Here is a 12,234-nt window from a genome sequence, read left to right on the forward strand (position 1 = left end):
AAAAGAAAAGAAAAGAAAAGAAAAGAAAAGAAAAGAAAAAAAGAAAATAAAATAAAAAGCTTTTAGTAGTGCATTAATGTCTGGAGCTGAAAAAGCAAATTTGGCTCTGCACTAATACCCGTGGACCTAATTGGATTTACTGCCTGAGTGCAGGAAAAATTGAAAAGATTGTGGAAAGAGGAAAGAATTTGAGATTAACACGTACAGTACATTTCAATACAGGTGGTGGGACAATTAGAAATGTAGTCAAGACTTGGAAAATCTTTATAAACTGGAAGGGATTTAAGTCTGACTGTCATTTGGTGTAACCCATCATCACTGGTGTGCCCAGTCCAGATTTTTGTAGACCAGACAGATGTTGGAAACACGGTGTGAAAGGATGGTTTTGCAGCTGAAAATATTGAGGAGGGGACAGAAAACACAGAGGACACTATGTCCCCACTGGCCCCTGGAAAGGGAGAAGGGAGATTTTCCCTTTATATCCTAGGACTAGAGGTGATGGGCTTCAAGAAACAATGCTGACCGCCGCATCGGTCAGAAGGTAAACGCCTGTGTCCTTCCAGTGGTGTTTCATGCCCTGCTTAGGAGAGCCCCTGTGGGCTGCTTCTCATCACTGCTTGAGGGACATTTAATGATCAGAGCTACTGAATTTCCTTCCCAGTGTCAGTCAGTCCAACTGGGCCCAGCGTGGCTCCCAGTGTTGCTTTCAGAGCCAGCTAAGTTGTCCAAATAGTGGGATGGATCCAGGAGGACACGGCCTCATTCCTTCAACAATCAGAGAAATTAGGGCAGTTTCTCTTGGTGGTAGAGTGAAGGAAAAAGAAAAAAGACCACTTCCATGTGCAATGAAACAAATGACTGGTTCCTGGTGGGTTTGTCTTATCTCCCCCAAGTCCCCTCTCCCTCCGCATCTCCCCCCTCGCTGTCTGAACATGCAGCAGCGTGGTCTGAAGGCCAGGGCTGCTGAATTACAACAGCTTCCTTGGGGTTGGCACTAATTGGGATCCCTGCTCTCTATGCCCCTGATGGCTTTCAAGACATTTCCAGTACTGCAGGGAGTGAAATCTAGGGAGCAATTCATCCATGCCTGAAGGAGACCTCAAAGGGCAAATCAGGTGCATGGCACCGATTTCTCTGCTTCAGCTCAAAAGGGAGGCAAGGGTGACGAGCTCAGACGGAGATGTCTGTGCTGGAAACATCTGAAGTTGGTGAAACTGATCCCACCCTTAGCAGAGATGTGAGGAGTTTTGGTGGGGATCTGACAGCCAGGCGTGTAGGTGGGCAGGGAGGGCAGGACGCGGCTCGCAGGTAAGAGACTGAATCGTAAGAGACTGAATCGTACGTGCCTGCAGGTGGGTGTCTGCAAGTGAGCGGGGTGTCCAGATCCTGCAAAAAGCAGGAAAACTATGCTCTGTACAGGCAGAGGGGTCTCTGAGGCAATCCCTCTGCTGCAAGTTGATGTGTTTTCCTGTACCTATTGAACCAATACCTCCTAACAGGTAAGGATCTGGTCACGGGGGCTTGGCCAGGCAGAAACCACTTCCAAGGCCAGTTCAGAAGTCCCCACCCTTGTGCTTCCAGCATCCTTCCTGCAGTGGCACTGAGCGTCGTTTTCTCCTGGTGGAAACTGGATGATAAATGACTTTAACATCCATAACACGCACATTGCTCTAGGCTTACCACTGCTCACATATCCCCTAGCAGCAAGGGGCTCATCCATCCACCAAAAACTGGAGGAAATAGAGAACAGGGAGAGCAGCCCCCAGCAGTGTTGCTGCAGCTATGTGGAGGTGCACAAGTGCAAGCAGCGTGTGTTCGCGGGGAGCAAGGCTGCTGCTTGGAGAGAGCTCAGACTGTGTTGAAGCAGATCCGTATCACTCCTGGATGCAAACGTGGTTGTGCCGGGGGTATAGAAGGGACCTGAACTGCTGCAATTAGACTATCAGATCTCCTGAGCAGGGTTCAGGTCAGAACACGCTTTAACCCTTTCTTTTAAGATCACGATGTGCACACTAAATGCTGCTGCTGTAAAACCCGAGCAGATTGAGATGCATGGGAACGGATCACATATTTCTGGTCACTGCAGCGCCCAGCTGCTGGTATTAATTCTGGCAGGTTCAGCACATTTCCAGTTGCCCTGTGGTCAAGAACAGGGTTTACACACTGTGAAAATCCCCTGGGACAGAAGCAGTCCCTGATGAGTTGATTTCTGTGGTTTGGAGCGAGGATGATCAAATGCCACCGGATCCCCTAGGCAGGAGCAATAGCAGCATAGCAGCATCCATGCCCCTGCGTAAAGCAGGTATGTGTGAGATTTCGGCAAGAAATGTTGTGGCCCATAGTGCTTTCCTGTAACAACACCAAGGAAGGATGGCTTTCAGTGCCACAGTGTTTCAGGCTGACCTGGCAGGGGCAGGACAGTTTTGTGATGGAGGCGCTGTGATCCCTATTTGTGGCGCGCTGTAATCTTCAGCAGATCACTTCCCCGTGATGTTCCTTGACCCCTTGTGGTAAAACAGGGACAGTGACACTTCCTTGGTCATGCTCGTCTCTTTGGATTGTCGTATTTCCAGAGAGGGAAGGAGGCTTCGCATTGTGACAAGCAGCTGCTGTCTGTAGAGAAGCAGCATTCAGAGGTATGATAAATGACTTTAACATCCAGAACATGCACATTGCTCTAGGCTTACCACTGCTCACATATCCCCTGCAAAGGATAGTTACAACAAATACAGTCCCTTGTTCAATCACAATGAAAACATTCCCTGGTACTTTGAAGGCTCTCCTTGCTTTCTTGTCAGCTCTGCTTCCCTGTGTGCTGCAAAGACAGGCTGCAAATGCTGGAGAGGAAGAAGACAGGTATTTTTTTTCTCCACCAAATTATTGTATTTTGACAATACCCACTAATGTGTGTACTTATATACTTGTATATACATCCACATTTAGGCTCATGCTGTCTTGGCCACCTAGCTGAGCTGCTCTCCACTGCCTTGCTCAGGTTTACATGCAAGCAGGGACAAAGCAATCCGTACCTTTACCCTGAGCTGAGAGCTCTGGCTGAAGATCCACCAGGAGACTACGGTTTACTTTGACTTGTTAACTTGTGGGAAAGCCACAAGCTCACGGTGTCTTCACTAGGATCTGATTCCACTTCCCTGAACTCGAGATGAGCTCTGTTCTGACAACTCTTGTCCTCCTGTTGCCCAGCAAACATTGTCCAACCTTCTGCCACCAAGACATCCGATAGTTGTGATGCTATTGATGAATAACAAATTGGGCTCGTGATTTCAAAACTGTGGCCCCAGGTGCTAGGGACAGCTTAGGATGCAGCAGGGCTGCTGTCCTAGGGGAGGTCTAAAAGCTTGGCCGTTTATCTCTTCGGGCTGCCTCTGCGTTGGATGGATAGAAAGAGGCACCTGCAGAGAGCAGCTTGTCTGCACTAATTTAGGCAGCCTTTTTTTTTAGGGTGAGACTGCAGCAGCCAGCTGAGTATCTTCAGTGCTCCTCCAAATCGATAGGGCTGGCCAGAGCTCTGCACTGGCCTGTGCTAAGTGGAAACTTGAAACGATGCTTTCAGCTACAAGACTACAAATATAGGAACACAAAATGGCTCTGTTGGATCGGGCTGCTGATCTTGTCCTATCTCAAACAGTGCCAAAAGGTGGTTGCCTGGGGAAGACTGCACCATACAGTGGCACCCCCATAAAATACATTCCTGCACTCCTATACTCTGCAGTCGAGGTGCTTTCTCCCCAGAGATGAGGTCTTTGCATTTCCTCCCCGCTGGGCTCCCTTTTCCTCTTTCAGGATCACCAGCCGTGGTCACCCCGAAGATGGAAGGTGAGGTGTGAGCCCTGGGAATGGCCCAGCAGCTCCGCTATTTAATGAGATATAAAACCAGCGCCACTTGAAGAGGTCCGGGGCAGATTAACCATCCATCCTGACCTGATTTGTCCCCGTCTATTGCCAGCATGGCCTGGCCGCACGGCGAGAGCTTTGCTTTGTCAATAAATCCCGGACACAATGGAGGGCAGGGAAGGGAAAATGATCCTAAGAGCCCGGGTGGACAGGGGAGATGCCTTCCGCTCTCCTACAGCAGCCAATTGCCTGGATCAGGCTCGCGATGTTTAATTCACAACTGTGCAATCTCGAGCTCCTTTTAAGTGTTCCGGGGCAGTCTCGTAGACACCACCTGAAGTATATTAGAGCCGGGCTTGATTATGGGTCTGCTCCAAAGCCCTCTGAAGTCAGTGGGAGTCTTTCCCCTGACTTCACTGTGTTTGGGGCAGGCCCTGGATGAATATCCCTCGGGTGAGACAGTTTAATCATCCATTCAGCAGTACACAAAGCAGATCGCATACACTTTTAGCCTGCATTGTATGGTGTTATGAAACGAGAAGATTATTTGATATGATTCAGAGATAGCTCAGGTATAAGGTAAGAAAAAAAAAAAAAACACAACACCTTTGATGTTTTACATTAGACTTCAGTTATTCCTTGAGGGGCAAATTCTCGTCACCTTACCCAGGTGAATATTGCGCTCGGTAATTTGGTCAAAAACATTCCATCAGCCTCCTTTATAATAGAAAACATTTGGGGAGGGGGAGTTCAGCTTGGTGGAGGTTTCTGCCGAGAAGAAGGAAAAAGAAAAGGTAAATCCATGTTTTTCTTCTTTCAACAATCAGAGAAAAAATAGTTGGGAATAAAGGATTGGTTCTGGAGGGATTTTCTAATAGGACAGTGAAACTAGTCTCTTTTTGTCAACATTTTCCCAATAATTTCAGCCTCCACCTGGCACAGATGGGTCTGGCTGATGCTCCAACCACCCCTTTTACCACCAGCCTGTTCTGATTCTTGCCTCGCTTGGGTCAAGCCACAAAATGAGGCTTTGTCCCTCTTGTTCCCTGTGCTATCAGAATCAGACCGGCAGATCCACGAATAAGGGCAGGATTTTGGTTGCATTCAAAGCCAGGAGAAATCTGCAGGGCTGGACAGGCCTTGGCTAGAGAAGTTTGATGATTTTCCATTGCTAGAAATACAGCAGGAACAAGGGCAGGGTATCAGTAGAGTTGCTTTCTTGAACGCTGCTACATCTTTTGAACTGTCCCTAATGATTTCAGGGAACACATCTCCCTCAACCAGTCTACCAAAAGCCAAAAACCTTCTGTATGGGCACAATGTATCGTGGCCAGCTTTCATGGGCTTGGTGAGTGACAGCACAAATCAAAAGCCTCCTCCTTCAGAGGAGATGCAAACCGCAGTGCCCGGCCAGTAGCAGTAATTGAAGCCCTCCTTCCAAAAGAGTTGGCGGGCGATGAAACCCAGCGCGGATGGCTGTGTTCTGCCTCTTGAATCCCCTCCCACCGCCCCACAATATATTGGGTTTTGCTGGGGGTGGGGGGTTTAACTTTGCTGGCACGAGTTTCCTTTGTTGATAGGAGCTGGGTCTCCTCTAGGGGACTGGGCTGATCCAGCTGTACTGGCAAAGCCTTTGTACTGTGGAGCAGCTCAAGTGCAGACCTGCAGTGGGTGCCTGCCTGAACCTTTGCTGGCACGTCGATAAGGCCAGCGCCGAGCAAAGTTAAACGACCCCATGCTGGAGAAGTGCCACACGTAGGAGCCAGCAAGCATCTGTGTTACCGATCCAGCACATCTCTTGAAACGCCTTTGGACCGTACCTCTTTGCACACGAGGACTGCCTTTTGTAGGAGTTGTGTGCGTGCGATGAGCAGCTGGAAGAGCCACGGGCCTTGGCTGGGGGTGTTGGGGGGCACAGGCGTTGTGGGGCAGATCGTCCTTGTGCTCGCAGTCATCAGCACAACCATGGCCTCACATCAGGTATGGCTGTGCTGGCCCGGGTGAGGTGGCATCTTGCTGCCACAACCTGGAGCCCAGGAGCTCCCTCTGAGCACCAGGCAGCCCTACTGGGCTGGGCAGGGATGGAGCCTGGCACAGGTTGCCCAAAGGTCTCCTCCTTGGGGATCTCCAGGAGCTGCCTGGACGTGGTATTGGGCACCGTGCTCGGGGTGGCCCTGCTGGAGCAAGGGTGGGACCAGATGGCCTCCAGGGGTCCCTTCCCACCTCAGCCTTCGTATGGTTCTGTGAAGAGCAGAGGACCCAAAGATGAGCTCTCCCCAAGGGATGGGTAATTCCCCCTGACATCCCCGTGGCCTGGCGCAGGCTGGAAAGGGGCTCATTGTCATGGAGAGCTGCCCGGCCCATGCATGGCCTTGGCATTTAGAGGGGAGTGGGGACTCTCAGGGTGGGACCAGCAGGCTAATTGCCTTTGTCTTCCCCCTCCTTCAATAGGGGAATCACAGTAAATCCCCCAAACCCATGACAATAGCCCTGCTGCTTTTAAGTGTCTTTCATTAAACTCAATCCTCCTGCCCTCCCTCTCCCAAGACCTGGGCGTTGCTCATTAAAAGAAGAGTCTCTTTTAATGACAAAAGGAAACCTAAAAGGCTGCCATTAGCTCATTCACTTGGCTCCCCTCTGCAGAGTAGGTGTCTATTTGCTGAATGCCGCTCTCAAAGTGTCCCTTGGGCAGGTTCCTTTATGATGAGCGCTGCAGCCTTGGGGGCGGTGTGGCCGCAGGAGCCCTGACTCCAGCTGAGGGCTCACTTTCCCTGGAGGGAGCAGGATTTGGTGGTGCTCAGGGCAGGAAAGGTGCCAAAATCAACCCTTCCGTGGCCCTGCTCCGCCAGGCTCTGCCTATGCCACCAGCTCGTGTGGCAGTGAGGAGCTCTGTTGAGCCATGGAGTATTTGCTGAGGACGGGCTGCTAGATTCTAGCGACGTGGATTTGCCACCGACCGGGGGTCCTCAGGAGCAAACGCTTATTGGTTCTGCCTGCAGAAACATCAGCTGATGGATGAGGCAGAAGGAAAATCCTGAAATAAATCTGGGTGGAAGAACATGAGCTGGATGCATGCCCTGCTTGCTGAGGTCGGACAGCAGGCTGGTGGAGCTGGGAGGGGTGAAACAGTCACACAGGGACATGGGTGAGGGGTTCCCGACTTAGCTCAAGGACTGGCTCTTTTAAAGGGTGAAGGAATCCCTCTGCCACTCCTGGATCAAACTCAGCAGTCCAAAATCCAAGCAAAGCTATGCCCCACCCGGCGTGACTGAACCCAGGCAGGACACGACTGACCACCTCGGCATTTTGCTGGTGGCAATCTGCCCTCTCCCTCCCATTATCGCTACGGCTGCATCACCCGAGACACAATTAAAAATCAAGAACGTGGAGGAATTACCCCTAAAGCCAGGGAGATTGTATCTCTGCTGGGAAGGGGAGAGCGAGAGGGGGATGAGGCAGGAGTCGCCAGCCGCCCACTGGTCTCAGCTATTGCCCAAATGGCGGCCGGCCAGTGCTGGGGAAAGTACTTGATCCCGATCCCAAGCACATGGAAGTCATCTGACGTTTCGTCACGGCTTCATTATATTTTGGATCGGGCCGGTGGTTTGCCTTGCATCACTAGCAGAGACGTTATGCAGGTAGCCAGTGAGGAGGCGCTGCATCGCCCTGCCAACGATTTTCTTTTCTGAATAGCCTGCAGGGATGGCCTTACATCACGCCAGCTGCACGTATGGTTAAGAGCTGCAATTTCATGCTTAACTTCATCACCGATGTTACGTTCCTCGAGAAGACTTTTGTATTTACGCTCTGTGGCCGCACGCAGAGCCCAACAAACGGCAAGAATCGGACACTTACGGCTTTGCACAAAGGATGCCATGGGATGGATTCTCCCCTGCCAGCAGCAGGAATCAGGAAGGATTCTCAGGAGTGGCTGTTTACAGCAGACGGCTCGGCCTGGCCTGCGAGGTGACCCGTCTGACTTCTCAGCTAGCCCGTCTCTTTAGGCAGGTGCAATCCTGCTTGAAAAATGGATTTTTAAAACTGCCAGAGCCAATGCAGTCAGGCTCAGGCTTCATATCTACCCCTGCTAGCCAGCGCCAAGCTGGAGGCAGCCCTTCCTTCTTTTACTTTGCAAGCTTTTATTAATTTGACCAAATCAGACTGAAAAAAAAAGAAAAAAGTTGTAATTCAGATCACTGGCAAAAATAAACAAATAAAAAAAGCCCAGAGTGCCCACCCTGCACAGTGAGATGTCAAAAGGCTGCCATTCAGCTCATAGGCATCTCCTTCAGGCTGAGGGCAGTTTCTTTCTGTCTTACTGCACAGATGAAATTGTTCATAAATCTTTGCACCTTTTATCCCAAACCACGTGAAAGGAAAACTTGTCTCCCACAGAGCTTCAGAATGCCTCAAATGTACCGAGGAACAACCAGGCAAAAAAAATCTAACAATTGGTAACGTTTTATTCCCAACAGCTGTTCAGCCTGAACAGGTTCATTAATACACTAACAAACAAAACCAACAAAAAAAATCAAAACAAATAAAACAACCAAAAAAAAAGAAGGGGAAACGGAGTAAAATAAACTTTAACAAAGTTTAAAACATTATAAATAAGTACAGCTCCAGAGCATAATTTACAAATATAAAACCACATAGAAACATATGTACAGAAGAGTTACATTACATACAAATATGTATAAAAATACCCCAGTGTTTATTCTCGTGCTAAAGCTGCATGGCTAGAGTTATCTTTGGTACTAAGCTCGGGGGAAAAAGATTGTTTTACAAAACATGGCCCTAGCTGTACAATACGCCATACACGGGAAGACCAGAGCAAACCTCTGAGGGTTCTGAGGAGGTTTTGGGTGGGTGTTTTCCCAAAGTATCCTCCCGTGCATTGCATATTGCAGGAGCAGGGCAGGGAGAAAGGGCTTACAGAGGCAACTGCTGGCAGAAGAAATTTTTAATACATTGTACAAGGCACTTCATAAGAAATCTCTTCATTTTTTTTTCCTGTTCTCTTCTAAGACTCACTGGATGTCTACTTGGTTCTTGCTGATATCATTTAATGGTTATAGTTTTTCAGCTTCTTATTCTACATTCAGGATTCGAAACCTCAGAAAACTTGAATTTAGTTCACTGTCATCTGCAGATCTTAGATGGCAAGCCATCTAAAGCACCTAACATTTTCCAGGATGGAGAAAAGACTTTGCATCTGCCTTCTGCTGGTGTTCATGGGGCGTTCTTGTTTTAAAAGGTGAGAAGATCTGTCTTCCTGGAAGAACTCCTGGGAAGTGTCCACATTGAAATGCTGTTTGCAAAAAGCATACGGTCCTCCGTGCTGCCACATACGCCTGCATTTCCCATTCCCTTTGCAGCGCTTGCCGGCTGCCTGCCCCAGCGCCCTACACCTCTGTTCCATCCCGGGTGTAGATGAGGCTGTTAACCGTGAAGTTGTAGTAGTGGTTGTACTGGGCTCCCTGGCTGCCGCTGCTGGGGTGGAAGGAGCTGTAGTAGGCAGGGGAAGGTCCTGCAACTCGCTGCAGCTGTTCCGGCGAAGGCACCTCCTGAGAAGAGCTGCTGGAAGGGGTGAAAGTGCCACTGCTCAGCTGTCCAGCAGAGAAGTTCCTGTGATGCAGGTCACTGCTGAGCCCCCCTGTCAGCCGGCTGCCTCCGCCGCTCAGGGAGCTCATGCCGCTGAAGAAGGTGCTGAGGCAGCTGGGGGTGGATGAAATGATACCGGAGGGAGAGGAGCTTTTCGGATGGTCCCTGGCGGAAGGCGAAGGGTCCAGCTCTGGGGGTGGGCTGGTTCCACACGGTTTGCCTCCAGCTGCAATGGGTCTTTCTTCCTCTGTTTTCAGACCCCCGAGAGAGGAGGCTGCAGACGTGGTCGCAGGGGTGTTGGGCTCAGAGCGCCGCTTGCGTTTGCGGCGGAAGTTTCCGTTGTCAAACATCTTCTCACAGTTGGGATCTAAGGTCCAATAGTTTCCTTTCCCTGGTGGAAAACAGGAGAAAGAAGAAAGAAAGTCAGCCTCTGTGACAGTGAGCCCTACTGCAGAAACATAAGCAATACTTGTGCTTTGCCTGATCAGCACAGCACCCACACCTCTCCTACACCCTTTCCTCCTCTGCCTGTTGTCCAGTACAAGAATCCAAATCTTGGCCTCAAAACATTACCACCTTCTGATGTCCCCTTCCAATGTCCACGAGAACCTTAATGCCACAGAGAGAAGAACCTCCCCACCACTGAGATGCCTCAACCTCCCTGGAGGATCTCCATCTCTACCTCAGACCTGGCTGAAGGGAACACAAAGCAGGGCTCTGGCTGTCTCACAGCAAACAAGGGCACCCATGTCTCGGCCATGGCTGATGAAGTGGAGACCTTGCCACAGTTCTTCTCAGAAGAGCTGGTGGAATGTGGGCCTGCACACCCAGATACACCAAGGGGACAGCAGGCCAGCAGAGCTGAGCCATGGTGCTGCAGACAAGGTCCCATGCCCATGACTTTGAGGTGTCATTAGCTGTCCCCACATGCTTCTTGCCCATGGCTTATGGGAGCAGCAACCCCACAGAGTCCCCCCAGAGAACCCAGCCCAACATGTCCCCTCCCTGCCCAGCTCCACCAGCACCGTGGCAGCGCACCCCAGCACTACGCCCACTCCTGGGCACCAGCTGTGCCCCGGGGCCGGGCCGGCAAGCACCAGGCAGGGAGGAGAGCCATGAATCACGGCCGAAGGATCCGCGCCTTGCACAACCGGCACTCCCGGCCTCAGCCCACCCGGCCTGCCTGGGCAGGGGGACAGAGGGCTGGGGCCAGCCGTCACCTCCAGAGGGGCCAGCGACAGGCGTGAGGAGGGCAAAAGGAGCCCGATGTCCTCTACAGGGAACGAGGCAGGGGGAGGTCTCCTCACAGTGGTGGGGACGAGGGCACCCGGTCTCACATAGCTAGCCCAGAGGAGTACAGGGAAACCTGGTCTCCTCAGAGCAGGGCTTGAGGGGACAAGGGAGCCCTGAGGGGACATGAGAGCCCCGAGGGGACAAGAGAGTCCAGTCTCCTCACAGTGCTGGCCATGAGGTGACAAGGGAGCCTGATCTCCTCAGCGCTGAGTTTGAAGGGACATGGGAGCCCTTAGGGGACATGAGAGCCTGGTCTCCTCACAGTGCTGGGTTTGAGGGGACAAAGGAGCCCTGAAGGGACATGGAAGCCCTGAAGGGACAAGGGAGCCCGGTCTCCTCACAGCACTGACCGTGAGGTGACATGAGAGCCTGATCTTCTCAGTGCTGGGCTTGAGGGGACAAGGGAGTCTGGAGGGGACAAGATTGCCCTGAAGGGACAAGGGAACCCTGAGGGGACATGAGATCCTGGTCTCCTCACAGTGCTGGCTGTAAGGGGATGAGGGAACTTGGTTTCCTCAGTGCTGAGCTTGAGGAGACAAGAGAGCCCTGAGAGGACAAGGCAGCCTGGTCTCCCTACAGCGCTGACCACGAGGGGACATACGAGCCCTGACGGGACAAAGGAGTCGTTAGGGTCAAGGGAGCCCTGAGGGGACAAGAGAGCTTGGTCTCCTCAGTGCCGGCTGTGAGGGGACAAGGCAACCTGGTCTCCTCAGTGCTGGGCTTGAGGGGACAAGGGAGCCCCGAGGGGACATGAGAGCATGGTCTCTTCAGTGTCAGCCCTGAGGGACAAGAGAGCCCTGAAGGGGACACGGGAGCCCTGAGGGGACACGGGAGCCCTGAGGGGACACGGGAGCCCGGTCTCCTCGCAGCACCTCCCGCCGTCGGGGCAGCCGGCGCGGGGAGCCCGCTGTGCCCGCTCCCCTCACCCCGCCGTCCCCAGGGGGGGCTCCGCTCCCGCCGCCCGCCCCCCACCGCCGCGCCCGGCCTCACCGGGGTCGTCCTCGTCGCGGGGCACCTTGCGGAAGCAGTCGTTGAGGCTGAGGTTGTGGCGGATGCTGTTCTGCCAGCCCGCCTTGCTGCGCTTGTAGAAGGGGAAGTTCTCGGCCACGTACTGGTAGATGTGGCTGAGGGTGAGCTTCCTCTCGGGGGCGCTCTGGATGGCCATGGCGATGAGCGCCGAGTAGGAATACGGCGGCCGCACCAGCTTCAGCAGCTCCTCCTGGCTGGCCAGGCTCAGCCAGCTCAGCTCCGCGCCGCCCGCCGACGGCGAGCCGGGGGCCGGGGGGGAGCCCACCAGCTGCCCGCCCCGCGAGCAGCCGTACGAGCCCGGCGGCAAGAAGGGGGCCGCGGCGGCTGCTGCTGCCGCTGCGGAGCCCGGCGGGCCCTGCAGGTAGGGCGCGGGGCTGTTCATGCCCCACAGGTAGCCGGCGTTGGCGGGCGCCCCGTAGTCCCCCAGCCCGTAGCCGCCCGCCCGCTGCCCCG

At 52.8% G+C, this 12,234-nt stretch overlaps 1 protein-coding gene across 1 annotated transcript in view; it reads right to left on the minus strand.

The window, feature by feature from the left end:
• Window positions 1–8,300: 8,300 nt before the first annotated feature.
• FOXI3 (forkhead box I3) overlaps window positions 8,301–12,234 on the minus strand; it is a 4,509-nt gene continuing 575 nt past the window's right edge. Inside the window, exons 2-3 of the mRNA XM_035324492.1 lie at window positions 11,743–12,226; window positions 8,301–9,850 (exon numbers count right to left, since the gene is read on the minus strand). Of these exons, the coding sequence (XP_035180383.1) occupies window positions 9,261–9,850; window positions 11,743–12,226 (1,074 nt within the window). The 3' untranslated portion in view covers window positions 8,301–9,260. The remainder of the gene's footprint in view (window positions 9,851–11,742; window positions 12,227–12,234) is intronic.

Source organism: Oxyura jamaicensis, chromosome 4 (genome assembly GCF_011077185.1).
Source record: "Oxyura jamaicensis isolate SHBP4307 breed ruddy duck chromosome 4, BPBGC_Ojam_1.0, whole genome shotgun sequence".
Taxonomy (NCBI): Eukaryota; Metazoa; Chordata; class Aves; order Anseriformes; family Anatidae; genus Oxyura; species Oxyura jamaicensis.